Below are 27528 nucleotides of genomic sequence, written 5' to 3'. Positions count from 1 at the left end.
TCTTAGCCACAGAGTGAAATAAATTAATAACAGCCTGCCACATTATGACACACAAACGTTGAAACTTAAATCAATCAAAAAAATTGTTCCACTTTAGCATAATAAACAGATGGTTTAGAAATAAGGGTCCACTTGAAATGCAGACATTTAAACACTTGAGAAGAAGTCCACAGTACAAACAATTTGACTGCAGAACTAACATGCAACCAAATTAAATAATTTATAGTACTAGAGTATTATGTTGAAGGGCAGTCGCAGATCAGTTAAAGATTTGCTTTACAGACAATACCATCATAAAGTACCAAAGAATTTCAGTGGACAAACCAAAACTGTCCATTACATCAGGAGAACAGGGAGCTCACAGAACAAAATTAGTATGGCATGTTCACTTGTGAAACAAATATCAGGATAGAACATGGGTGTCTATTTTTACATCTTTCATAAGGGGAAATAAAATTTTCATTGTCCACTTGGATTGCACAACCTAATTACCACTTTCTGTCAACAGTTGGCAAATTTTACAGCTTTAAGCAAATATAGAATTATAGAAAAAATACACTGCATAAATTATTAAATAACTAAAAAGCAAAGATTCACATGGAGTATGAAATATCAAGTAGGCTTATGACGATCAGGTTACAGTACACTAGTGCTGCATTTAAATTTGTGCAATGTCTTTCAGGTATAGTCATTTTCCAGAAATGCTGAATTATACAAAAATGATAAAATAGATAACTGACACAACTACAGGCCTATTTCATCACTGCTACTAGTGTTTTCAAAGGTTTCTGAGACGGTAGTGTATATCATAATAGCAATATACCTCAGTACACATAAACCGTCTGACCTGAACTAGATCCTAAATGTGATACTTCCTAGACAGCTCTTCATATATCTTCAGTCCTAAAAATTTGAAATGTTTTGTTTATTGGTTACTCATCCATAATGAAAAACATTTTCTTTTCAAGAGAGTTCTGTGAGAACTGTGTGCACTGTTTTATTGTAATGGAGTGGCAATTTGCTCTCTAAAAGCCATGAGCTGAGACACTGATATCTTGTTCAGGGGCAGCTCTGTTTTCATATAGAATATTCTTAGCCTCAAAAAATTGGCAATCAGAGCAATTTACAGTGTCAATTCATAAACTCTTTGTGACTAAGCGTCTTGCAATTATACATTCTGCCACGCCTGTAAATATATTCCCTTTTGGGATTTATGGTTAATAAAACCAAATGGAATTATCTGCACCATTCACTCGGAGCCACTGAATAATGACATTTGTGGTTTTATGAGTTCTAGACAATGCAGTCATCAGTCTTTATATTTTAAGAGAACTCTGTTAACAGCAACCTTTTTAGGTGGCAAAACTATTTTCTATGACACATTACTGTGATCCACTACTTGATTAAAGTAATAAAAATCAGAGGAAGAATGTCCAGATATATAAAACAAAACACTTGAGTTATAGAGACTAAAAGAGAAGTAACCTATTCCAGCAAACTGGAATAGTGTCAGAGGGTGACTCTGTAGCGAAGTACCCAGCTGAAGGACACCCAGTGCTGTTATTGTAGGAAGAGGTTATATCTCACATCCATCCAGCACAACACTTATTACTGACAAGATGTACAAAAAACACTTTTGTCAGATATGTTAAAATGAGCAAACAAGACAGGTAAGGTTGCTGGTGCTAGAAGGATTGAATGTATAATCCTCTGACTGCTGTGGATGACACAGTTATTCCTGCTCCACCACTACCAAGGTGCTACTGACGAGTTTTCAGCATAGCCCTTGCATTTTCCAACAGTGCTATTGATGTGTTTAAGCATCCTATTCCATCAGCCCTTTGGTGCTGGTGCTGGTGCTAGAAGGATTGAATGTATAATCCTCTGACTGCTGTGGATGACACAGTTATTCCTGCTCCACCACTACCCAGGTGCTACTGACGAGTTTTCAGCATAGCCCTTGCATTTTCCAACAGTGCTATTGATGTGTTTAAGCATCCTATTCCATCAGCCCTTTGGTGCTGTGGATGGCTTTATGCACACTGATTCACAGGTACCTGTGTGCCCCAGACACACATAAATACACAGAGTTGTATTTCCGCATTGGTCTTCCAGTAGCTGTTCAGAGTTCCAGTTTGATGCATAGTTTGACAGAAAATTCAACTTTGCTTTGCGTTTTTCCATCAGATTTAACTTCATGTTTTTTTGTCCTATGAGAGATGTGTCATGTCCCTGTTTCCACAAATAGAGAGATCATGGAGATACTCAATAGGAGCCACAGTGAATAGATTTCTCTAATTTCAGTAGCAACAACGAATCTTCAATGGAATCAGCTGGTACAGCACACCAGCTTGATGTTTCTACAAGAGGTGCAGTCGGTAGCTATTCAGAATCTGAAGAATCAGAAAGTGATAACAAAATGCTCTGGAAAAAGAGCACACCTTATGACACTTTTGATTGGAAACAAACTGATTTCCAGCCATTTAAGCATGCATTTCTTGCCTTGGCTTCAGGACACAAATGTCAACTGGTAAATGACTCAAGCATTTTGCCATTTTTAATTACATTTCTGTCAGGAGACCTGTTGCAGTTATAGCAGATGAAATGAATCAACTTCAAGTGTACATCAGAGCAAATACTGCAGAAGCTGCGCATTCTTGCATGTCAAAGTAGAAAGATGTTGGATTTCAGGCACTTTGTTTTGTTGCTATTTTTCCTCAAATCCTTGAAGTTAAATAGTTGAAAATAAGTGATTATTGGTCCACAAATATACTTTTAATATCCCAGTTTATAGAAAAAAGGTCCTAAGACCGTTTTGAGAATGCTACCCTTTAGTGACAACTCTGCAAATACTGGAAGTGACAATTTGTTTGAAATTAGGAATACCACCGATAATATTAATATGACATTTTTCAGTACATTTAGTGCACATCAGAAGTCTTGTACTGGCGATATCTCTTGTTGTTCAAAAGTCAATTATCTTTTAAACAATTTATTCCATCCAAGCAAAGTTAATTTGGAATAAAGACATTTGTACTGTGTGACTGTCAGACTGGGTAGATTTTGAATTTCATTGCACATACAGGCACAACAGCAGTAATTGGATTCCACAATTTTAGAACAAGTGGTAAAGCAGTGGCAACACTTACTAGACCATATTTGTAACAAGGACATACTCTGTACGTCCACAACTGGTAGTCCAGCCAAGACCTGTTTCTCTGTCTTCACAGCTATGGAACAACTGCATATGGCACTGTTTGTAAGAACAGGCACAGCAAGCCAAAACTGCAGATGACACTGAACGAGGAGAAACTGAGTTCAAATCAACTGACAAGATGCTTTTATCAAGTGATGGGATAAAAGAGAAGTGAGAATGTTGACCGCATGTAACATAACACAAATTGACGAAACAGAGAAGACTGAAAGAAATGCTGGCAAAAAAAAATCAAGAAAACCCAATGTATTGTAGATTACAATTTGAGTATGGAAGCAGTTGACTTTTGTGACATGCTACTGAGCTCAGTAAGACCTGTGTGGAATGGTACAAGGAGTATTTTTTTTACATTCTGGATCTGTGCATTTTAAATGCTCATGCTTTTCACAGGTTGTTTACTCAAAGAGTTTATCTCAGTAGGTAAACTGCAGAAAAATACACAACAGAATAGAGAAAAGCAGAGGAAAGTGCTCTGATGATGAGAATCCTCTACAGCTTACTGGGAGGCATTTTCCAGGTGTAACTGAGAGTGAACATTAGAAGAAAAGTATGCTAATGTTCGGATGTGTGGTTTGCACAGAACAGAATGAGTACCAAGAAACCAGGTACCAATGCTAAACTTGCAACATAACAATATGTGGTGAGACCTGTTTCAAGATTTATCACACAAAGAAGCATTACTAAACCAGGAACTAAACGTAATAGTTGAAATTAATTAACACTTCTTAATGAATTACTTAAAAAAAGAAAGATGTAAAAAAGACAATATAAAAATTCATTTTCAACTTTGCTAAGCTTGGGTAAAAAGGAAAGACAAAAAATACAGATACAATAGGTGTAAAAAGTGTTGAAACAGTTTCTGACTTCATCTCTTCAGGTGATATAGTTACTGGCAAATGAACAGGCTTGGTGTTTCAGAAGCTACAATATCTATTCTGCACATTACGTAATTACACAGCATACGCTGCATTAGTAAAACAAAACTTACACATCTTTGCATACTTATAATATGCTGAAATTATTGTTATATAATGTAGACAATTGTATTTTGATGCCCTTACTGGCAAGACTGTTTGGGATGTATGGCAATATGGCCAACTCTACGTTCTGAATTTTTTCTTGCCTGTGACAAGAGATGTTTGCTAATAGGAACTTTTATTAATTGTGATTCACATGCATTATTCTCTTCATCATAAGAATAATACGAATGTGAACATTATGCCGTGTATTCTTTCATGTTTGCTGCTATCTCATTTAAATCCTATCTGCCAAATAAACTACGAAACTAGAGTGAGACAACAGCAAACATGGAAGAATATATATATCATAAGAATATACATATCATTTCATGTTTATATTCGTATTATTCTTATGCTGAATAGTGATAGAGTCCAAAATGAAGCACGGCAACTGACTAGATTTTTAAATCTAAGATGACTAATTTCTGTGCAGAATGTAATGTACTACAGAGGCGTCTGCAAAGATTTTCAAAGGGAAAATTTTTTTCGCTAAACCCTCGTTCAGATCATCATCTGTCATACAGAGTCTATTATTTGGTTCCTGTTGATCATTAGCAAAGAAAGCAGCAGTGTAAGTAACAACAAATAGCAGTTTCATGCCATTGTTTTACTAATGAGACAATTCTTCTTTCTTTTTTATTGTAAGCGGCGGTAGCGCGCATACAAGCAAGCCACGCCGCGAGTGGCGACAGGTTGTAAACACTCATTATCAGAATGCGACAAACAATGCATGACACAGTACAATAATGCATTTTCAGCTTAGAGTGACGTAAACACCTATAACAAAGAGAAAGGCACGTATCAGGTCAAAGCAAAATAAGCAATCGATTCAAACCAGACGAAGCACGTGAAAAAGAAAGGGTACAGGTATAAATACTGACGGAGCACTTGACGCACAGCAATGGCTCCCTGGTAAAGCTTAACTGCTAAGTTTACGACTCGAAGCAAACTACTGTAGCTGTAACTTCATACATTCGATCTAATTTGTCTCTCATGTTACAATGGACCACATTTGTTTTGATTTGGAGGTGCGGTCTAAAACTTTTCTCTCCCCTTGAATTTCGAGTCTCAAATTTTAGATGCGGCTTAGATTCGAGAAAAAAATTTTTTTCTGGATTTTGAGTCCCATTTCTCAGGTGTGACTTAGAATCGAGTGCGGCTTAGATTCGAGAAAATACGGTAACCTGCCATTGTAGCAGCATTAACCGAACTAATGACTGTGGCAGACACTTGTCGTCTTATATAGGCATTGCCACTGCAGAGCCGTATTCTGCCTGTTTACATATCTCTGTATTTGAATACGCATGCCTATACCAGTTTCTGTGGTGCTTCAATGTAGATACATATTTGTAAGATTTTTGGAATCCTCAAATCTGGATTGCAGAAAGGATGTGGTAGAGCCAGGTACTTTCCTATGCTTCCTACAAACTGAAAAGTATGGGAATGAAATGTAGGCTGTGCATTATGGCTTCTGGAACCAAATGAAGTATATAAGAGGATCAGTGGTGACAAGGGATTCTTAAAAGGATAGATATTCCTCGGATTTGAGCCACCAGAGCTGTTATTGGTTCACCATGCTTTTGAGCACTTTGCACACACTAGAGCGATGGTGCCATACATGGTACGAGGTTTGTCAGTAGAGACCAATGCCTGTAACTGAGTATGGGTCACCATTTTAATCAGGGCGGAGAAATTTTGCATTTTGCTAGTAGAGGTTACTTGTCAAAATTTTTCTTCAATATAAACAATATTAGGCTAAGTAAGGACTCGGCATCAATTCGGGTACAAACTAGAAACTGCAAGGAGAGGAGGGGTGGGGATTAAAAGAAAAGTTATGCTTATTATGTCAAAATTAAAATACAGCACAATCAAGTTACTGCCATGTCACATGTCGTACCATAGCCATTTACAGTAGAACAGAGGTCAAATAACTTTGGTGCAACTACTTCAAAAGTTATCAGTAAATATTTGTCAACAAATTATCAAAAACTAACATGCACAGACATCATTTAATTCATATTTTAATGTCTTTAATGTCTTTTTCTGTATAATGAAACCTAGAATTCTACGATTTTCATTAGATGGCCCTGAAATCAATAAAGAAATTAGTACTCTTTAGCAGATAGCCATTGCTAATAATTATGATGCAAAAATTGTAGTAAAAATACATAATAAAAATAAAATCAAGAGCAGACCCACCAATGAATCACAACAAAATAAAATCAACGAATATACAAGACAAAATAGCTGCAATTGCATACAATGAACCTGAGAGAGAAAAACTGAACGTACTCTTCAGAAAAATAATGTAAGAGTAGCTTTTAACGACCACTAATTTGAAATTAAAACTATGACATAATATCACACTTAGGACATATAAGTTCTCAGTAAGTGGACTGCATAATATTACATGTCAAGATTTCAAGAGAGAATACATTCATTTCAATGAACATATATAAAAGAGCAACATACCAGCATTGGGGTTTCATATTAGCAAAGAAAAATGTAGTATTACAAACAAGAATGAAAACTTAAAAACCTTGCACATAATTGGCAAGCAAAGACACTTGGACACCATTGAGGAATTATGAATTTACGTTACTAAACAAAAAGACCTGAATAAATTGTTAAATGACCACAATGATCATGCAAGAGATGAGTATTTTTAAAATTTTTGATGACATTTTATACACACATCATTCCACCTGCCATATGGAGTCATACGTGGACACCACAAGTACATGTCAGGTTGAATTAGCCTTCTACCTGCCTAACCATTCTTAGCGAGAGTGCTGTTAACAAAGTGACGAACATGCACCTGGCGAGCAGGATGCTGGTCAGATAAAAAATTATCTGCATTTTAGACAGCCCTGAACATGTTCAGTGTTTCCTTTTAACAATAATGATTATATATATGTAAGACACAATTATTCAATATGAGATTTTAAAGGATGTTTAAAAATTTTTAAAGGTATGAACTTATTACCATACTGTCATACCATTTTACATAACTACACGATTGTTACAGACGCATTTGTGTCATAAAATACGGTAAATGCCAACTTTGTAATGCAGTTTTATACATTTTATTGAACAAAGTACTTTCATATGTTCTTAAATTTTTTCCTGAAAAACTTTTTATTGACTGGAAGTATGAATTAAAAAATGCCTTCAGTCACAACTTTACATGTTTTATTGAGCAAAGGATTAGCTGTTATATACAGGACCCTCCACACGTATATTCATTGACTATGTGGTTTCATCATTGGTGGGACTGAATCAAGGCGTGTATTTTCATGACATTGTTTTATATTGCTGTATTAAAATTTTGATGTAATCTACAAAAATTATATTTCAATTTTTAAACATATTTGTCTTATAGATCTGACGATGGCTGATGCCAGCTTAAGTTGGTTATTTCGTTAAAAATTCATATGACTTGCAAACAATAAATTATTTTCAAAACAATCACTGCAGCCTACAACTAAACTAAAATGTTGTTCTTTCCAAAGATTTTTTTGTCCTGTTACAGTTAGGAACTCTGTAACAGTCACTCCCAGTGCATGAATTTAGATTTTTATTGTGTTGGTGTTTTTAATCCATAAAAGTTCAGCCTTTCCTTTGGGAGTTTTATTTATAAGTTGATGCGACAGGCAGGTAGAATAACACTAAGCATTTTTCAAAAGCCCTGAATGCTAGACAAGTCTATCACAAACAAAATGTGTATGGTGGCACAGAGGTTGCTCACTACCTAGCATTTCTCCTCAATATGTATTACCTAGCATTTCTACTCAACATATATTAGTCATTTCAGCTTATTTCTGAACCCAATGTTTAAGTATATCTCTCAACTTCCAAATTACAATGTTACTTCTCATAGTGTTTGGTAAAGCAAGTGCGGAGATTAGCACAATAAATCTGGTTACTATCCAGGTGCCAGCTCAGGAACAATCAATTTATCAATATTAATACTTATTCCTACTATTCAATTTATTTGAATGAGTTACATTTACCAGAACACAATCAAGCGAACCAACAAATTCACAAATGACCATGACTTAAAACACTGTCTATTGCTGTACAAGGGCTTCTCTCTTTCTCTGCTTTGATTATATCCAACAATCTTTGGTTAAAAATGTTCTTAGCCCGTCTCTTACATTATTTACTTCAATTCCTACCCCTAGGTTTCCGTACCTCTCATTGTTGACATGCTCCTGTAACTCCTGATGATGGACACTTAAAGAAGAAGAAGAAGAAGAAGAAGAAGAAGAAGAAAGTAAGAAAGGTATGTTTCTTAAGAATTCTAATCTCACTGTCAGTTACAATTTTCCTCCTCCTCATCTTTATACTGAGTCTGAAGATATTCACAAAAGCCATCTTCAATGCACAGATGTGTTAACTCACCACAAATTGCTAATCAAAACTGAATTTCAATAGCACAGAAGCTTTGGTCTTTTATCGCCAGCTGAGATCTAAGCAAGGGCAAGGAATGATGGTGTAATAATTGCATTTTATTGGGGAAAATTTACAAACACAACTCAATAGAGAAACTGTAGATTAAAATAGCTCCCTAAATATATTCAAAACAAATTGGCTTATAATGATTCAGAGAGGCAGTAGGAAGGTAACAGAGTAGATTCAGCTTCATAATGACAAGTTAGTGGAGACAGAAAAGAGTAGCAATTATCGATGAACGCTTAAATATATTTTATACTTACTGCACCCTGGCTCGGGATTTCTTCGATTTTTCTTCCAATGAAACAGGCTTAGTTTCTGATGTTCCAGGCGGTCTAATTTCTTCACATGTGGAACTTGCGAGCTCCGATAGCAAACTTTCAAAATTTTGTTGGTGATGGATCCACTCATTGTCACTACTATTTTTACACCCTAAACCTGTAAAAAAAGTGACACCAAACAAAATCAGTTATATAACGGATCATGGAAAGTATCGAATTTAAGCAAAACGTTTGTAAGGGTGCTGTGCCCAAATCACTGACTTAAGAGAGCTAAATATCTGCAACAGGTTGTCCCAGCTCGAGTGCCATATGCCCACAGGCAGAGGTAAATAGGAGTGGACAAAACCGCTGACATACAGGTGGTTACAGAGCTAGGCAGTAGCCTACGAGACACTATGTCTCAGTTGAGAGTCCGCAGCAGAAGTGGCCAAATAGCTTGTACATGCCTGGAACAAGGAACGAATGTGGTGCAATAGGACCACCTTGCAAGTAGCCTACTCACTTATGCCTGCCTGCACATAAGCTGACAGGCACTCATAGGTGCTGTCATCCGTGAGACAGAGTTGGAATTGTTTAATCTACAATTTAAAACAAGGAATGAAAACAGGCAAAGTAACATGGTTTCTCTTGCAGCTTTAATTACTATGGAATTTCACATAAAGTGGTAACTCATAAATGCATACACTTCTAAGAAAACAGACAAATGCATAGTTGCTCCTCAAAAAGACAAGACAAGAGTGTATAGTAAACACAGTTTCTTAACAATAGTATGGAAAACAACACATTTTATGATATGCTGGCCTGCTGATAAAACCTACAAATACTGACAATTGGAATTACTTTTTAACTGACTAGCTGATTATCTAATACATACTGAAAGAAGTGCACGCAAAATCTGGGAGTCTGCACCTGTGCACACTAACAACACAAGCGTGCTGTTTGTGTACAAAATGCTACTGCCTTTTTATCAAATGGTCCTAGGTACAGTAGAAATAAAACGAAGGCACAAAGAACTTAAGCTGAATTTATCCTAATTTGATCCAGAGTGAGCAAATTGTGATTTTAAGCTGCATATTTTAGGAGTAAAGGTAAGCAGAGGCACTGAATTGTTGACAGACACACAAACAATACTGAAAACTACACTAGCTTTCATATGAATTTTTCTCACTGCAATGAAAAATGCCTTTGTTTTAATGATTGTCAGCCTAACTCAAATACCGTTTGTGTGACACTCTCCCCCCTACTTCATGATACAACAAAACAAGCTGACCTTTAAACTTTTTTAATGTCCTCCATCAATCCTATCTAGTAAGGATCCCATAATATGCAACTATACTCCAGAAGGGTACGGAGAAGTACTCTATTTAGTATATTTGTTGCATCTTGTAAGTGTTCTGCCAATAAACTGCAGCTTTGGTTCACCTTCACCATGTCTTTTTCTATAAGATGGTTCCAGTTTAAGTTGTTTCTAATTGTGATCCGATCCTAGAAGTCCAGTCAGCATAGCCTCCAGTCCCTAGTCAAGTCCTTGAGCCATTACCAGAATCTCTCTCCCAAATCCATTTCCATCCCCATCATAATGACCACTCTCCCCTCCACACACCCGCCTACTACATGCTTAACAAAATCCATAAACCTAACAATCCATGGCCTCCCCTTATAGCTAAATACTGTGCACCAAATGAAAGAATCTCTGCTCTTGTTGACCAATTACTCATAGACGTATTACAGATACAATCAACCATCCTCACTCCATTAACATATGTATTCCTTATCATTATTGCAGCACCTCCATAGACTAGAAAACTCCGGTGCCCAAGGCCTTGGCACTTTTGAACACTACCTCTCCGGATGTCCTTCCAACTCCAAATCCACCTCTTCATTCCTTATACATCTAACTACTTACACCCTCAACACACATCTAGCACAAATTTGACGGGAAGATATACACATAAATCTGAAGAGTGGACATGGGCACTCACATGGCACCCTCCTATAGGTTGGTTGGTTGGTTGGTTAAAGGCGGGAGAAGGGACCAAACTACGACGTCATCGGTCCCTTGTTCCTAATAAAACAATGCCACAAGTGTGAGAATAAAACAGAGGAGACATATAACACAAAATGGAAAGAAAGGAAAAGCCACAAGAATGAAGGGAAGGCAATGAACACTAAAAGGAACAAAAGAGGACAAGAAAACAACAGAGAGATGCTAGAAAGATGTAAAACATGACAGCATGAAAGAAGATTACAGTGATTGGCCAACCACGAGAATAAAAGGGAAAAGCCAGCCACTCTGCAACACATTAAAACCTCCACCCTAAAAGCACTAGGGCAGAGGACAAGGAGGGACAAAGGACATGCACTAAAAACTACATAGAAGTATAAAACCCACTCCCATGGATAAAACGTAAAACTAAAGCTGCTGTGGAGGCATTGTCGCCCGACACCGAAGGCAGGGTGCTGGGAAAGTTAAAAGTCTGCCGCAGAGCGGCTAAAAGTGGGCAGTCCAGCAAGAGGTGGACGACTGTCATTTGGGAGCCACAGTGACACTGAGGTGGGTCCTCGTGACGGAGAAGGTAAGCATGCATTAGCCATGTATGGCCAATGTGGAACCGGCAGAGGACAACTGATTCCCTGCGAGAGGCCTGCATGGAAGACTTCCACACATTCATAGTCTCCTTAATGACACGCAGTTCGTTGTGCGTGCTGTTATGCCATTCCATTTCCCAAAGCCGGAAAACCCTGCAGTGCACGAAGAACGCAGGTCAGCTTCGGAGATGCCTATCTCCAGAAGCAGTTTCCGCGTCGTCTGATTGGCCAGCCTGTCGGCAAGTTCGTTGCCAGGGATTCCAACATGTCCTGGGGTCCACACAAACACCACGCAACATCAGGACTGTTCCAGGGCATAGATGGACTCCTGAATGGACGCTACCAGGGGGTGGCGATGGTAGCACTGGTCGATAGCTTGCAGGCTGCTCAATGAGTCAGTACACAGGAGAAATGACTCACCAGGGCATGAGCAGATGTACTCAAGAGTACGAGATATGGCCGCCAGCCGTGTAGTGAAAACCCTGCAGCCAACTGGCAAGAAATGCTACTCAATATGTCCTCCATGAACATAAGCAAAGCCTATGTGACCATCAGCCATTGAGCCGTCGGTGTAAACCACTTCAGAGGCCTGGAAGACGTCAAGAATCGATAGGAAGTGACAGCGGAGAGCAGCGGGGTTAGTGGAGTCCTTAGGGCCATGCAAAAGGTCCAGACGAAGCTGTGGCCGAGGCGTACACCATGGAGGCATACGTGAACGGACCACAAGTAGAGGTTGTGAAGAGAAGAACTCCAGTTTGGAGAGAAGGGACCGCACGCGAACTGCAAACGTTGGCCCCGATCTAGGCCGCCGATGGGGGAGATGGACTGCCCCGGGCGGCAAATGGAGACGGTAATTCGTATGGTCAGGGGAACTATGAATGTGTGCTGCATAACTGGCGAGCTTCCGAAATAGATGGTGCAAGAGCAACATAGAGGGAAGTGCCTCCCACCATCAAAGAAGGGGCAGGTGTAGTCTTCCAGCTCTGGGAGGTGACCTGGGTTGGCGGAGCTGATGGCGTCAGAACTGTTCTAGCGGCAGCGTAAGATGATGTCATACGCACAGAATGCAGGCGTTCAAGTTTTCTCTTAGTCTCAGTGTACATCAGTCAGTCCAGGGTCTTGTACTCCATGATTTTCCTTTCTTTCTGGAGAATCCTGCTCTCTGCACATATGGGAGGCGGGGCACATGAAGTATTGGGATGTGATGGACGTCCACAGTCACGACATATGATGCTGGAAGTATAGTGCCAGGACTGCCAGCACTTAAAGCACCTCATTGGGGGAGGGATATATGGCTTAACATCACACCGGTATACCATCACCTTGACCTTCTCGGGGAATGTATCACCCACAAAGGCCAAGATGATGGCACCGATGGCTAACTGATTGTCCTATGGATCCCTATGTACGTGCCGGACGAAATGAACACCTTGTCGCTCTAAGTTATCACACAGCTTGTCAGACTGAACAAGAAGATCCCTGTGAAATATAATACCCTGGACCATATTTAAGCTCTTATGGGGCGTAATTGTTACAGGAACATCCCCTAGCTTGTCACAAGCGAGTAACTCGCGTGACTGCGTAGTGGATGCTGTTTTGATCAAGACTGAACCAGATCTCATTTTGGACAAGCCCTCCACCTCCCCGAACTTGTCCTCTAAATGCTCAACAAAAAACTGAGGCTTCATCGTCATGAGAGATGCCCCATCAGCTCTCGAACATACAAGGTACCGAGGTGAATAAGATCCACTGCCATACTTAGCCTGACGTTCCTCCCATGGTGTGGCCAGGGAGGGGAACAATTTGGGATCGTACTTATGTGCATTGAATTGAGCTCGTGATCGCTTAGACTGCTGGTGTTTCACCACCAGCAAGAGATGATGGACTATGCTTCATGGAGTGTCATCTGCCCTAATGCCACCCACTCTGACCAGGGACCCTCCCCACAGGCGCCACCCATCCGCAGCAAAGGCCACCTGGCAGGATGGACATTACCAGGAGTCCCGATGCCCCAGGAGGATGGGCATCTACCCCTTGGCATACATGGGGAGTTAACGGCGCAGGCATCAGCAGAGCCATCCCTGTGTAGTCAGGGAGCTACAACCTACAGGGTACATGGTGGCCCCACCACAACAGACTGGCTACCGTGCTGGATATCAGGTGCAAAGATGTCCATGGTCATCGTCGATGTAGAAACTGACATTGTGTAGTGCATGGTGGAAAACACACCCAGGAAGGTGTCCTTGCCCAAGAGATGGAGAATGAGCAGGGCTGCAATGCGACGACGAGAAAGTGGGCTAAAGATCTCAATGCACAATGGACACAATGCAACTTGTAAGGCGCCCTTCCCCAATTGGCTCGCTCTTCGGAAAAATTTTGGAGAATGGAGTTCAAACCCTACAGGGGACCATCACAAAGAGGCCGAAACATGTGAAACTCCTTTTAGTCGCCTCGTAAGACAGGCAGGAATACCTCGGGCCTATTCTAACCCCTGGATACGCATGGGGAGCACCCTCCTATACTAACCTGTTTAGGGGCCATCTAGAGGTAACCTTTCCAGCTTTCCAGAACCTCTTATACAGGATTATTGATGATATTTCCATGATCTAGACTCAAGACCAAGACATACTATTGTCATTCCTCCACAGCTTCAACACCTTGTCTCTCATTCACTTCATCTGGCTCTCTCAGCGCCATGTGCCACCTTCTTGAATGTTGATTTCCACTTCTCTGATAACTCGATCTATACTTCTGTTCCTATCAGGCCACTAACCATCAACAATACCTGCATTTTCACGACTATCATCGCTTCCACACCACATCACCACTCTCATGTAGTCTGTCTACCCATGGACCAGTGACCACAATTTCCTTTGCCCTATATGATAAATACATCATCTAAAAGGCAGACAAATTTCCTGCACCACATTTTCACACATTCCTATTCCTCCCAGCACCCCCAAAAACCAGCTACAAAGTAGCAGCCCCTCATTTCCAAAATCATCTGAACCACATCAGGGGTTCAACTATTATTCATCAAGCCAAGAAATGAGAAATATTCTACCCACTCCCAATCTCTTGCCACATGAGTCATATCCATGTGGAAGACCCAAATGCAACACATATCTGATACACCCAACCAGTACGTCCTACTCCATGCCCAACACAGGATTATCCTAACCCGTCAGTGGTAGCAGCACCCGTGAAAGCAACCATTTCATATACCAAATCTTCTGCAATATCTGCACAGCATTTTATGTGGGCATGACCACCAACCAGCTGCCCACCCAAAAGTATGGCCACTGCCAAAGTGTGGTCAACAACAGAACTGGCTATTCAGAAGTGGAACATATTGCTGAGCACAAGACGCTTGATTTCAATGGCTGCTTCACAACCCATGCCATCTGAATCCTCCTGCCCAACACCAGCTTCTCTGAACTACACAGATGGGTTTTATCCTTATAACACTTGCTTTGTTCCCATAATCCTCCTGGCCTCAATCTCCCCATCACACATCCGCCTCCACCCTGCCACAGGCCCCTAACTTTACTCATCCTGCAGCCATATCATCATCCCTAGTCTCCCATTTCTCTGTTATGTTGCCCCTTCTCAATTCACTCTTTCAGGTCATCGCCATAATGCACTGCATTAATTCAGTGGTGCCTGTGCCCTTGTTGCATTCCCATTCCATGCACCAGCTACCTTTCACCCAGCCATCAGCCACCCTTCCCCAATGCTCATTTCCACTCCCCGCCACCTTTCTCCTCACGCCCCAGTCCAGCTGTAGAACTGCATTCCCGACACAGTGTATTCAGTTGGCTCAAAGTAGCTCTGCGTGTGTGTGTGTGTGTGTGTGTGTGTGTGTGTGTGTGCACGCACACACACACACACACACACACACACACACACACACACACATTGCTTGCAGAAATTATAGGGACATATCTAAATTTTGTTGAATCTGTACGTATCCTTAAAGTAATAGCATTTTGTCTATGTTTTACTTTATGTTATTAGACACCGTAATTATGGGTTTTCAATTAAAATTCCACTGTTCTAGCTCTAATACATTTGGAGATGGAATGTTGTTCCATTTTGTAAACTAGGCTAAAAATTCCTATTTTTCTGACTAAAATGTTTTCTTTCTTCACAACTGCTAGAACTACTGCAACAAAATTTTTACTTCCTTTTTGCTGTAATAAAACAACAGTAAAAATTTCATATCTCTGGGATTAACCATTTCAGGGAAGGAAAACATTTTAGTCAGAAACCCAGGGGTTCATAGACCTAATTACAATACAGAAAAACTTAAATATGCAAAAGTGTTAGAGATGGAGCATTGAAATTTTAATTGAAAACCCATAATTCAGTTGTCTAAAAACATCATGTCTTAAAACTTTCTGCAAGTATAGTATAAAGATAAATCTATTTCGTCATATGTGAAAGAGTAAATGTAATACTGGGTTAAAACTGTTACAAAAAATAACTTGGAGTAATGAAATGATTATTATCAATTAATATACAGTAAATAAAAATCTCTTTGTTGTAGATGCTATTCAGCTCCTTATCGGAGCAATCAGTGTGCCTGACTGCCACGTGGAGAACTGGGCTTTGTTCCCAGTAGTGCCACAAATTTTTCCTTGGTGAGAAGAGTGGAATCTTGTGCACTCAGACTCTTGGCACCAATTCATGAGCTGCTTGAATAAGATTTTCCCAACTCCAAAATATGGAAAGCTTACACTGACAATGAGAAAGGTGAGCTGACTGCATGCGACTCTGTATAGCATCCAAATGATCCAATAAAGCAAAAGATGATACAGTGGCCACGCAGGGTCACATGCTTCTCTCAGCCTGCTTGCGAAGGTTACTCTTTATAGGAAATGTGATGGTGAGAAGCGAAACCATTAAAAAAATATTCAAACATTCAGGAGAAGAGTGTCAAATGTTTATGTCCATGTGAGATGGGCCAAGGCATTGATTGCTCTTAGGTAGAAAACTGTCTTTGAAAAAAGGTAAGAAGAAAGGGGCCCAGCATTATCTTTGATAGTGTCTTTACACTCATCTTCTCTTTGCTTACCACGCGAGTTTGAAAGAGAAAATTTAGTATAATGAAAACAGTAGTGTGAACACATATAAAATCAAAGTTTGTTACAGATGGAAATATGTACAGTAGATTAGGAGTGTAAAAGTTTGGGACAATGTTTCATAAACATAACTGAAGTGATAAGAAATATTTTTCTAATAAAATTAAAATTAAATATTTGGTTGTAAAAGATACTTTGATTAACAACATACATGAGTAATTACTTGAGCACAGGCGAGATAACTAATATTTAAGTGTCTACGATGGTCAAAAATAACCTCACAATTTGGAAAACTGCAATATCAGACAAGGGGAAAAAAGTGTCAATCTCAAAAATGTAGTCATTTCAGTACCTTTGGTGTCATTCTTGGCCGACACTTTGACATGTTCTTTCATCCCCTGCAAGTTTACTCCAAGACCACATCCTTTCTTCCATCCCATCTTCTCCAACATTCGTTGACCAAATTTATTATTATCTATAAAAGAAAAATAGAATCATATAATTTACAAACAATATCTGATGAGGATGTGCAATAGTCACACAAGGGGTACACTGTTTGTTGTGGTAAGAATGGAAGAATCAGATGCAAACCACTGCACACAAATAACTTAGTGTGTTGTTTATAGCAAACAAATTGACACACAATCTCGTGTAGGAAACCTTAACCATAAAACTAAACAGAACTGCTCCACAAAAATTGTATCAACCAGTTTTTACAATTTGCAAAATATAATGTTCCACTGATTTCTCCAATTTTATTTTGGCAAAATACTTATAATATCCTTGCTGGGCCTGCAGCCAGCTCATATAATCATCTCGACATGATATTTCAGCAATCCATCTGACTGCCATAGGTGAGAACACTGGTTGCTAAACCTCACCAGAATGGGTGCCTATCATAAATAGCAACCCTTTCATACACCGTGGACAACCAACAGTGCATGTGCAAAAGGCTGTCACAACTACCCCCAACACAAAATTAAAGTACAGTACCCCAGTTATGTAAGGTGGCAAGAACAATAAGTCACTACAGAATATGTAGGTCAATACATTGTGCCAGCTGAGTCAGAGTCAATTATTTTTTAATATCAGACAAAACAGGAGTCCATGTTTCACTTACAGGATTTCCCTTCTCCCTATTTATAATATTTTCTGCCAGTCTAATTTCAACTAATTCCCTTGTAACACAGTCCCAATAGCAAGATGCCGGGTCAACTATCTGTGTCTCATCATACAACATTCTGTACCCCTCAATTAGAAAGCACTTTGCCACCGCAGATCTCTCAAGTTGGAGTAAGCAGATGTGGCGATGTTGCTCAACTTATTTGTCTTAAATATTGCAGATTGTCTGGTCGACATATATTTTTCCTTAATGCCAAGCGATTTTGTAAACAACAGACTTCCTCAGTTCTAGATCATCTCTAACCGAGCCATGGTAGCTCCGATCTCAGATGTCAGATGAAACATACTTGCGTTGTACATCAAAACCAACACATAAATGTGCAAAGTAGAATGGTATATTGCAATCTCCAGCACACTTGCTACTAAAGAGTCAAGTAGACAACATGATCCAAGCTACCACTCACAATAAATAAACAAAATGTTAAAAGATGCAGATGATATACGAACAAAAACATCACAGACAACAATTATCTGATCTCTCACTTTAAAGAATACATTGATGTTTGACACTGTAAATTAGACCTGAGGAGCCTACCATCAGTTACTATTCTATTGTGGAACATGATTGTCTATCTGTTAGTCCGTTAAACAGTTTCCAGTAGTGAGAAATCCAAACCACTGAAAAGTGCTGCTAATTGAAAGGTGACCCTCTCTCCCTATACCTCACATCATTAACTTCAGTTAACACCTAAAATAAACCCAAAGCACACACTTAGCATGCGCAAATACTGTCATAATAAGAACAAAAGCTAAACACACACATTTTAAAATTGCAATCATCAACTGAAAAATGTCATCATACAGAAAACCTAAAATACATAAATAAAATTCAATAAAAACTTCCAATACATGTGCTAAACAACACAAAAAAACAAGTACAATATCTTCCCAACCTACTTCCCTACAAACAAAAATGCCTCCCTTGCCCACCTACCAAAAGCCCCTTCCAGTATCTAATACCCCTCTTCCTACCTCAAACAGCAATAAAACTAAAATTAAATGGCAATTCTTCCATTTCAATGACAACCCTAGGTCCCACTATGTGATACAAACTTAATTTACTCAGAGTACACTTTCCTACAAAAAGAAAACTAATTAATAATAGACCATTTGCTAAAAGTCATCTTGTTGGTTGGTTGATTTGGGGGAGGGGACCAAACAGCAAGTTCATCAGTCCCATCAGATTAGGGAATGATGGGGAAGGAAGTCGGTCGTGCCCTTTCAAAGGAACCGTCCCGGCATTTGCCTGGAGTGATTTAGGGAAATAATGGAAAACCTAAATAAGGATGGCTGGACACGGATTTGAACCGTCGTCCTCCCGAGTGCGAGTCCAGTGCGCTAGCCCCTGCACCACCTCACTCGGCAGTCGTCTTGTTGACTTAAAACCGTATAGCCCCATTGCAACGGGGCCAGCTGCAACACTACACAAACAAAATCACCAGAGACATGGAGATGGTAAACGAGCCCCTGACGGACTGCCAGGAGCACCAGACCGAAGATGGAACACCCAGAAGTGGGACTGGTGGGTGCGGACCGCAGAGGGAACATACAGAGCCGCAGCAGACGAAAAACGGAGCGGCAACGCTCCAACAGGTCGTGGTGAGCGGGCACGGACCGCAGGGGGAACGCCTGGTACCCCAGACCGTAGATGAAACCCCCAGGAGCGGGTTTGGTGGGCGCGGACCGCAAAGGGAACACCCAGAACCGCAGCAGACGGAAAACGGAGCAGCAACGCTCCAGCAGGTCACAGGGAATGGGCGCGGACCACAGAGGAAGCGCCTGCAGCCGTTGGTGGAGGGGGAAGGCCATAGGCATAAATACTGGACCAGGTCCACTCGAGGAGCAGTCTCAGGTCGCACCTGATGAAGGTCTCGAGCTACGTGACCGAAATATCGTGCAAGTACGACGCTGATATCCGGCAGAACACCCGACAACCCAAGATGTCATTAGATCGCCGGGAAAGCCTGAAGAGTAATATTCCACACAGTACGGACATACACACAGTGCCCTCATGATATTATCACATGAATCCGTCGCTATTGTGTGACTGAGCCACCTCCACCATTTTAATTTCCTTCTCACAATGGTGATACATAACAGCTTTCCGTAACACAATAGTTTTGTAGATAACTTATCATACTTGTCACATCGACCATCACCATGTCAGATCCACAGCACGCCATTCCGTACAACTACTTCCCTGACGAAGAAACTCAGCATTAGAGAGTGCCACCTGCTACAAAACACCAACTCATAAACTAAATTTCAAATAAACCACTCATCAGAGATCAGAAACGGAGAAAAGATGAGTAAAATGTTGAAAGCTTCATACATTAGAAATCAAGACATTGCTGTTACATCAGTGTTATACTGTCCTCCTTCCTTACCACTGTCATTCTCTACGTATGATGAGTCTGAGAACAATGGTGCAGCAGTTGCTTCCTACTCATCGACTTGCTCCCTCTTACTGAAGTGTACAGGTGTATGAGGCAAGCTGTGACTTGGAAGTTGAGAGCATTATCTTTCTGTTGTACCGTAGGACGAAAATGACCGACACTCAGGATCAGATGGCCTCTAACGAAACTGTGTTTTATGAGACTGTCGAGGTTGTAAGGTGAAACATTTCTGACACAGTGCATACAATTGGAAACGTGCTCTATAAGAGAAAGAGTGATGTCTGAAAGAAGTTCAATGCTACAGTCCACACTTCATAGGCAAAACATAGAAAGTTCGTACAATGCAAACAAAATTTAAAATTCTTGTTTAGTTTGCTTTCACCATGAGAAAACATGTGTGTTCCACCAAACGAAAACTGGGTACAGAGCAACATCGTGCCCTGCCATCAAAAAATGCACTATTTGTGATTCAGAGGCACCCTTGCACTGCGAAGATCTTACATAGGCCTAATTCAGTATGGTTCAATAATCAGTCGTAAAGGTAACCCAAGCAATCATACCTGTATGAAACAATGCAAGTCGTGGAGTTGATGTGAATGCTATACTAAATCATCCAAATATGGTTACGAATTGAGTAATTTCCACAGCAGACACTATTAAAAAGGTGCTGGTACCACAAGTTGCTGCTGCTATTACTGTTAAAAGAGCTTCTTTCCATGATAAGCAGATGGATGACACATGTGAAACATCCTACATTACATTGATTATACGAACTATCAGTGCAAAGTGGCGTATGGAGGACAGAGTATTATTTACTGCTCCATAGCCCATGAGGAGAAAACAGCAGCTAACCTTATACTGTAGCTTGTTCGCCATTTTGATTCCTTGTAAATTCCTACGAGTTTAATAAAATTGAGCTCCTTTCATAACAGATTAGGATTCTAATCTGAACAGTTCTCGGGTATCCGACCAGGTAGCGTCGTAATTTCTCCACAATATTTCGGCAGACGTACATGCTGCCATCTTCAGGTGGATCCTGACGAATGCTGTGCCGTTCCTCTCAACGCCCTATATATACTAGCCGTTACCCCCTCCACCATTCCTGAGGTGCCGCGACCACAAGCGCCATACCGAATTATGCCAGGCCACTAAATCAGCCGTGGCTGACCATAGTATAAAGACTAGCCATACTATGGACTATGAAAAAACAAAAATACTCTGTCAATCCTCCAACTTCTGGGACTGCATTACTAAAGAGGCCATCAAAATCCGACTACAGGACGATCTAATTAATAAAGACAGCGGCCTTCGACTTAGTCAGGCTTGGAACCCTGCACTCAGCCTGGAGAGAAATATGCAGTCCCACAGATCGAGGACCGCGCCCGACGGCAGCAGCAGGGAGACTGCAGACCCCAGTTCAGACCCAGGCGCCACTTCCCCCACCACCTCCAGTAACCACCGTGCTGGCCACTCCGAAGACACCAGGAGAGGAATGGTGGAGGGGGCAACAGCTAGTATATATAGGGCGCCGAGAGGAACGGCACAGAATTCGTCAGGATCCACCTGAAGATGGCAGCATGTACGTCTGCCGAAATATTGTGGAGAAATTACGATGCTACCCAGTCGGATACCTGAGAACTGTTCAAATTGGAAATACGCTGGGAAAACTTCAGATCGCAGATTAGGATTCTAATATACATCGATTGGCCAGAATACTCTGCAAACTAGGGATCTGACAGTTTATAGGTAGGTTTGTGAAGGTATATGGCTTGAGATGTCTATGCACAGGTCATGAAATTCATGTAAATAGTGGACTGCTGATTTGCATACGCAGTGATGGCACCCGATAGCGACCCAGGTGGATTCCATAGGATTTACATCAGGTGAATTCGGTCACCGAAACATCAATGTAAGCTCACTATAAAGCTCCTCAAACCACTATAACACAGTTCTGGCTCCGAGACATGGACAATCAAACTGCTCAAAGACGACATCGTTGTCGGGGAAGACATCACACATTAAGGGATGCAGGTGGTTCTCAGCTGTCACTGTGTCTTTGATTACTACCACAGGTCCTATGCAAGTGCAGGAGAATGTCTCCAACAGCATAAAACTGCTCTCAATACCTTTGTCTGCGGCATGCTGCATGTTTAAAGCTCCCTTTCACCTCGATGACAACATTCGTGGAGACGACCATCGACCTAGTGTAGTGGAAACATAATTCAGCTGAAGAGCTGAACATTTCCATTGATCAACAGTTGAATCCCAACGGTCCCATGCCCACTGCAATTGTAATTGACGATATTATTGGGTCAACAAGTCAACACATATTGGTGGTCTGCTGTGGAACTCCATGATCGACAATGTACGATGAACGGTGTGCTCTGAAACACTTGTGCACGCAACAGCACTGTACTCTTTTGGCAGAGATGCCACAGATCACCATCTATCCTACTTTACAGAGCAGTCAAGCCTCAAAACCCCACATTCTGTGAAGAGTTATGGACATCCAACAATTTATTGCCTAGTGGTAGTTTCACTGTCCTCCTACCCCTTTCACAGACACAAAGATCATCGGAGGGGCCGGCCGCTGTGGCCGAGCGGTTCTAGGCGCTTCAGTCCGGAAACGAGTTGCTGCTACGGTCGCAGGTTCGAATCCTGCCTCGGGCATGGATGTGTGTGATGCCCTTAGGTTAGTTAGGTTTAAGTAGTTCTAAGTCTAAGGGACTGATGACTTCAGATGTTAAGTCCCATGGTGCTTTGAACCATTTGAACCATTGGAGGGACAATAGCATGTGAACATTCGACCAGCTTTGCCATTTTCAAGATACTCATTCACAGGCTCTGTTTTTGTTTTTAGGGCGCAAAAACAAGTAGGGTAATACACGCCCATGCCAGAACTGTAGAACACAAAGGAAGTTAAAAATGGCTACACATTAAGCCCAAGCAACGGAAGGAAAGACAGCTAGAACAGAGACTTGCAGAAAGGCTCATAAAATATGCCATAAAGAAACAGAGGTCCTGAACTAAATGTTAAATGTCCTTCGTCATATGACTAAGACGGATAAAAAGTAGAATGCTATCTACAGCCCACACATCGTTTGCTAAAACGACCGATACCTCAGATGGCAAACACAAATGAGAATGTACCTGGTTAAAAACAGGGTATTCCGTCAGGAAATAGCAAACCGTTAAAGGTTGAGGGCAATGAGCACAAACTGGTGGGGGATCACCACTTAACAAAAGGCAATGGCTAAAAAGACAGAGCCCAATACGCAACCTAGCTAAAATGATCTCCTAGCGGTGAGAGGGCCGAGAGGAGGTCATCCAAGCCACTGGGAGAGGTTTAATTCCCTGAAGCTCGTTCCCATGAAGGGAAGACCAGTGGCGGTGCCAAAATGACACCACCTGCTGACAGATGGCAACACAGAGATCATCAGACGGAATGGAAGAACTAGCGGACCAAGGTATGAGGACTGCAGCCTTGGCAGAAATGTCAGTGACCTCATTTCCTGTCAGACTGACATGACCAGGAAGCCACATAAACATCGCAGTGGCTCCACCAAGAGCGAGCAAATGACAGTGTTCCTGGATTCGCTGCACTAAGGGATGGACAGTTTACAGCACACAGAGGCCCTGAAGGGCACAAAGAGTGGGAGCAGATGATGCAATTGAAAAGCCTGTGTTTCCAGATGAACTGCATGGCCTGATACGGGGTGAAGAGCTCTGCTGTAAATACCGAGCAGTGTTCCGAAAACTGATACTGAAAAATGTCGGTGCCAATGACACAGGCACACTCAAAACCACGGTCAGTGCGAGATGCACCAGTGTACATAAAGGTACTATTTCGAAATTCCATGCGAAGGTCGTGAAACTTACAGCAATAGAATGAGGCTGGAGTTTTGTCCTTAGGAAGTGAATGAAGGCAAAGGTGAACACTGGCCGCAGCACAAAAACAATGTGGTGAAGGGTTCACACCCATCATGGAGGGGGCAGGTAGCGTGAAGTTAAGCTCCCAGAGCAAGAGCTGAAAGCGAACTCCAGGAGGTAACAAGAGAAGAGGGACACGCCCCATACTGGTCATCAAAGGAGCCGTCAAAGGAGGCATAGTATGGGTGACCAGGCGTGGCAGACAAACAGTACGCATATTGGCTGAGGAGAAAGTCACGGCGGTATGACAGTGGTAGTTCAGTAGCTTCTGCAAACAAATTCTCAATCAGGCTAGTGTAAAGGTGCCAGTGGCCAAACGGATGCCACAATAGTGGATAGTATTGAGACGGCGTAAGAGGGACAGATAAGCAGATGCATAAACGAAACACCCATAGTCTAGTTTCGAACGGACAAGCGACCATTAGAAATGGAGGGGGTGGTCCAATCCGCTCCCTAGGAAGCACCACTAAGGACACATAGGGCACTGAGGGACTGTATACAGCGGGCAGCCAGGTAAGACACGTAGTATGACCAAGAGTGTTTCCTATCGAGCAAGACTCGCAGGAATTTCGTGGTTTCAGTGAACTGAAGAGCAACAGGCCAAAGATGTAAAGACAGTGAAAGAAACTAATTGTGCCACCAGAAATTCATACAAACGATTTTGTCAGTGGGAAAGTGAAAGTCATTGTCAATGCTCCACAAGTAAAGACGATCAAGACAATGCTGAAGATGCCACTCAAGGAGGCAAGTACGTGGAGAGTTGCAATAGACAGCAAAATCGTCAATGATAAGGGACTCTGAGTAGCCCGGCAGGAGACAGGCCATAATAGAGTTAATGGCGATAGAAAAGATAATGATGCTCTGGACGGAACCCTGAGGCACACTGTTTTCCTGTATATACGTGTCTGACAAGGTAGAACCCACACGTACCTTGAAAACTCTGTCTTTTGAAAATTCCTGAAGGAAACACAGCATGCAGCCATGGAGGCCCCATATGTAGCAAGTACGGAGGATACCAGTCCTCCAGCAGGTGCCGTAGGCTTTCTCCAAATCGGAAAACATGGCTGGTCTGGCAATTCTGCAGAAAACTATTCGTACATGGGTTGACAAATTGACGGGATGGTCAACTGCGGTACAGTACACTCGAAATCCACACTGTGCAGTGGTTACTAAATTGTGAGACTCGAGCCACCATACCAGCCGGGCATGAATCATACATTCCATCACCTTGCAAACACAGCTGATGAAAGAAATGTGGCGATAACTAGAAGGAAGGTGTTTGTACTTTCCAGGATTAGGTATGGGTATGACAGTGGCTTCACACCAGCACGCGAGAAACATGCCATCTGCCCAAATGCAATTGTAGGTACAAAGGAGGAAGTGCTTGCCCGCCTGAGTAAGCTGCTGCAACATCTGAATGTGAACATCGTCCAGCCCTAGGGTGGAAGATCGGGATGAAGTGGGAGCATGATCAAGCTCCCTCACTGTAAAGGTGGCATTGTAGCACTCGCAATTCTGAGACGAGGAGAGTATCACCCAAGCCTCCTCCAGTCGTTTCTGATAGAGGAAGGCAGGATGATAGCAGGTGGAGTTCGAAATCTCCACAAAATAGTGGCCCAAGGTGTTGGAGATAGCAACAGGGTCCACTATGACATCACCTGAGATGAAGGGAAAGCTGGGCAGTGCAAAAGGAGTCACTGAGCAGAAGAAAGGGGTGAGGAAGTTGCCAAATAAGCTGGAGGAAGTATACCCTGGTGACACCAAATTACAGAGGCATGTAAACGTTAAAAAGGCAAAAGGTCAGATGAGGAAGAAAAATGCAGACTACAAAAGCTTGAAGCTAGAGTCAGGGAGATGGGTTGACTATGGAAGTCATCCTGGATGAGCAGCAAGACTCCGCCATGAGATGGAATGCCGTCCTTGAGCACAAGGTCAAAGCAGGCCGGGAAGAAACAAGAGAGATCAAAGCAGTCGTGCGGGTGTAATTTTGTTTCCTGGAGGCAGAGAACAAGCGAGCACTGCAATTCCAAGAGTAAGTCCTCTTTACTGGATTGTTGGATCAAAGGCTGTGAACGTTCCATTGGAGGAGAGTCATGATGAGGAAAGGGGAGGAGGGAAAAAATGAAGGGTTGTCACCTTGGTGGGTGGCAAATGCCAGCCTTCGAAGACTCACCACTACACGGCATAGGGGCTGGAGGACCCCGCTCCATGAGATCTACAGAGGCATTGGCACTGTCCTTCTCTTGGTCTCTGGAGTCCAGGGCAGAAAAACTGTTGGTGGTGCACAATGGCAACACAGAGGTCGGCTGGGCAAGAGTATCACATGGTGACACCGTCAAAGAGGATACTCGAGTCGGCGAAGGATTTTTTTTTTTTTGGTTTAAGGGCGCTCAACTACTGAGGTCATTAGCGCCCAGTCACAATTGGTAGAGCACATAGAATCTAGTAAAACTCAAGGAGGGTGGGGGGTGGGGGGTGGGGGGGGGGGGGAGGGGGGGACACCAGAAAGTTCTTACAAAGATGCAGATAAAATAAGTAAAAGAGTTAGATGTCTTTGGATAAGCCAGTCAAAGTAATAAAACGAAGAACACGAGCAGCTGCTCGAGCGTCATCAGCTAAAATATCCTGTAAAGTAGATGGCAGAGACAGGACAACACGAGATTGACTAAAACGGAGACACGACAATAAAACATGGCGCACTGTTAATGCATGACCACAAGCGCACTGCGGGGCTGGGTCACCGGAGAGCAGGTAGCGGTGGCTAAACCGGCAATGCCCAATCCGCAACCTGGTCAGAAGGACCTCTTCTCGCCGAGATGGTCGGGAGGAGGTTGTCCAAGCAGTTGGGAACGGTTTTACTTCCCGGAGCTTGTTTCCTTGAAGTGAGGACCAAGTATCCCACCACAACGACACAAGCCTCTTACAAACAACCCCACTAACATCAGACGACGGGACACAATGGGAGGCGGGCCGAGGCAGGAGGACTGCTGCCTTGGCTGCAGCATCAGCAGCCTCATTCCCAGGCACTCCTACATGGCCGGGAACCCACAGAAAGCAGACAGGAGAGCCACCATCAGCAAAAGAATGGAGGGACTGCTGGATCCATTGCACCAAGGGATAGACTGGATAAGGAGCTCCAAGGCTCTGAAGAGCACTTGAAGAGCACTGAGTGAATCAGAGCAGAGTACATATGATAAATCGCGGTGGCGGCGGGCATACTGAATGGCCTGATGGAGAGCAAAAAGCTCGGCCGTAAAGCTGGAACATTGGTCGAGGAGCCGGTATTTAGAGGCGACGGCCCCGACGACAAAGGCACAGCCGACACCATCGTCAGTTTTGGAGCCATCAGTGTAAATAAAGGTGTGACTGGCAAGTCGC

General features: G+C 42.1%; 1 protein-coding gene across 2 annotated transcripts in view; it reads right to left on the bottom strand.

Moving 5' to 3' along the window:
• Positions 1-27528, bottom strand: part of LOC124555152 (PIN2/TERF1-interacting telomerase inhibitor 1) — a 93532-nt gene that overhangs the window by 50120 nt on the left and 15884 nt on the right. For both annotated transcript variants that reach the window (XM_047128970.1, XM_047128971.1), the window contains exons 2-3: positions 16995-17117; positions 8952-9126 (exon numbers count right to left, since the gene is read on the bottom strand). In XM_047128970.1, coding sequence (XP_046984926.1) covers positions 8952-9126; positions 16995-17117 — 298 coding nt within the window. The remainder of the gene's footprint in view (positions 1-8951; positions 9127-16994; positions 17118-27528) is intronic.

Source organism: Schistocerca americana, chromosome X (genome assembly GCF_021461395.2).
Source record: "Schistocerca americana isolate TAMUIC-IGC-003095 chromosome X, iqSchAmer2.1, whole genome shotgun sequence".
Classification (NCBI taxonomy): Eukaryota; Metazoa; Arthropoda; class Insecta; order Orthoptera; family Acrididae; genus Schistocerca; species Schistocerca americana.
The sequence above is the reverse complement of the archived record's forward strand: the minus strand, read 5'-3'. Positions and strand labels throughout refer to the sequence as shown.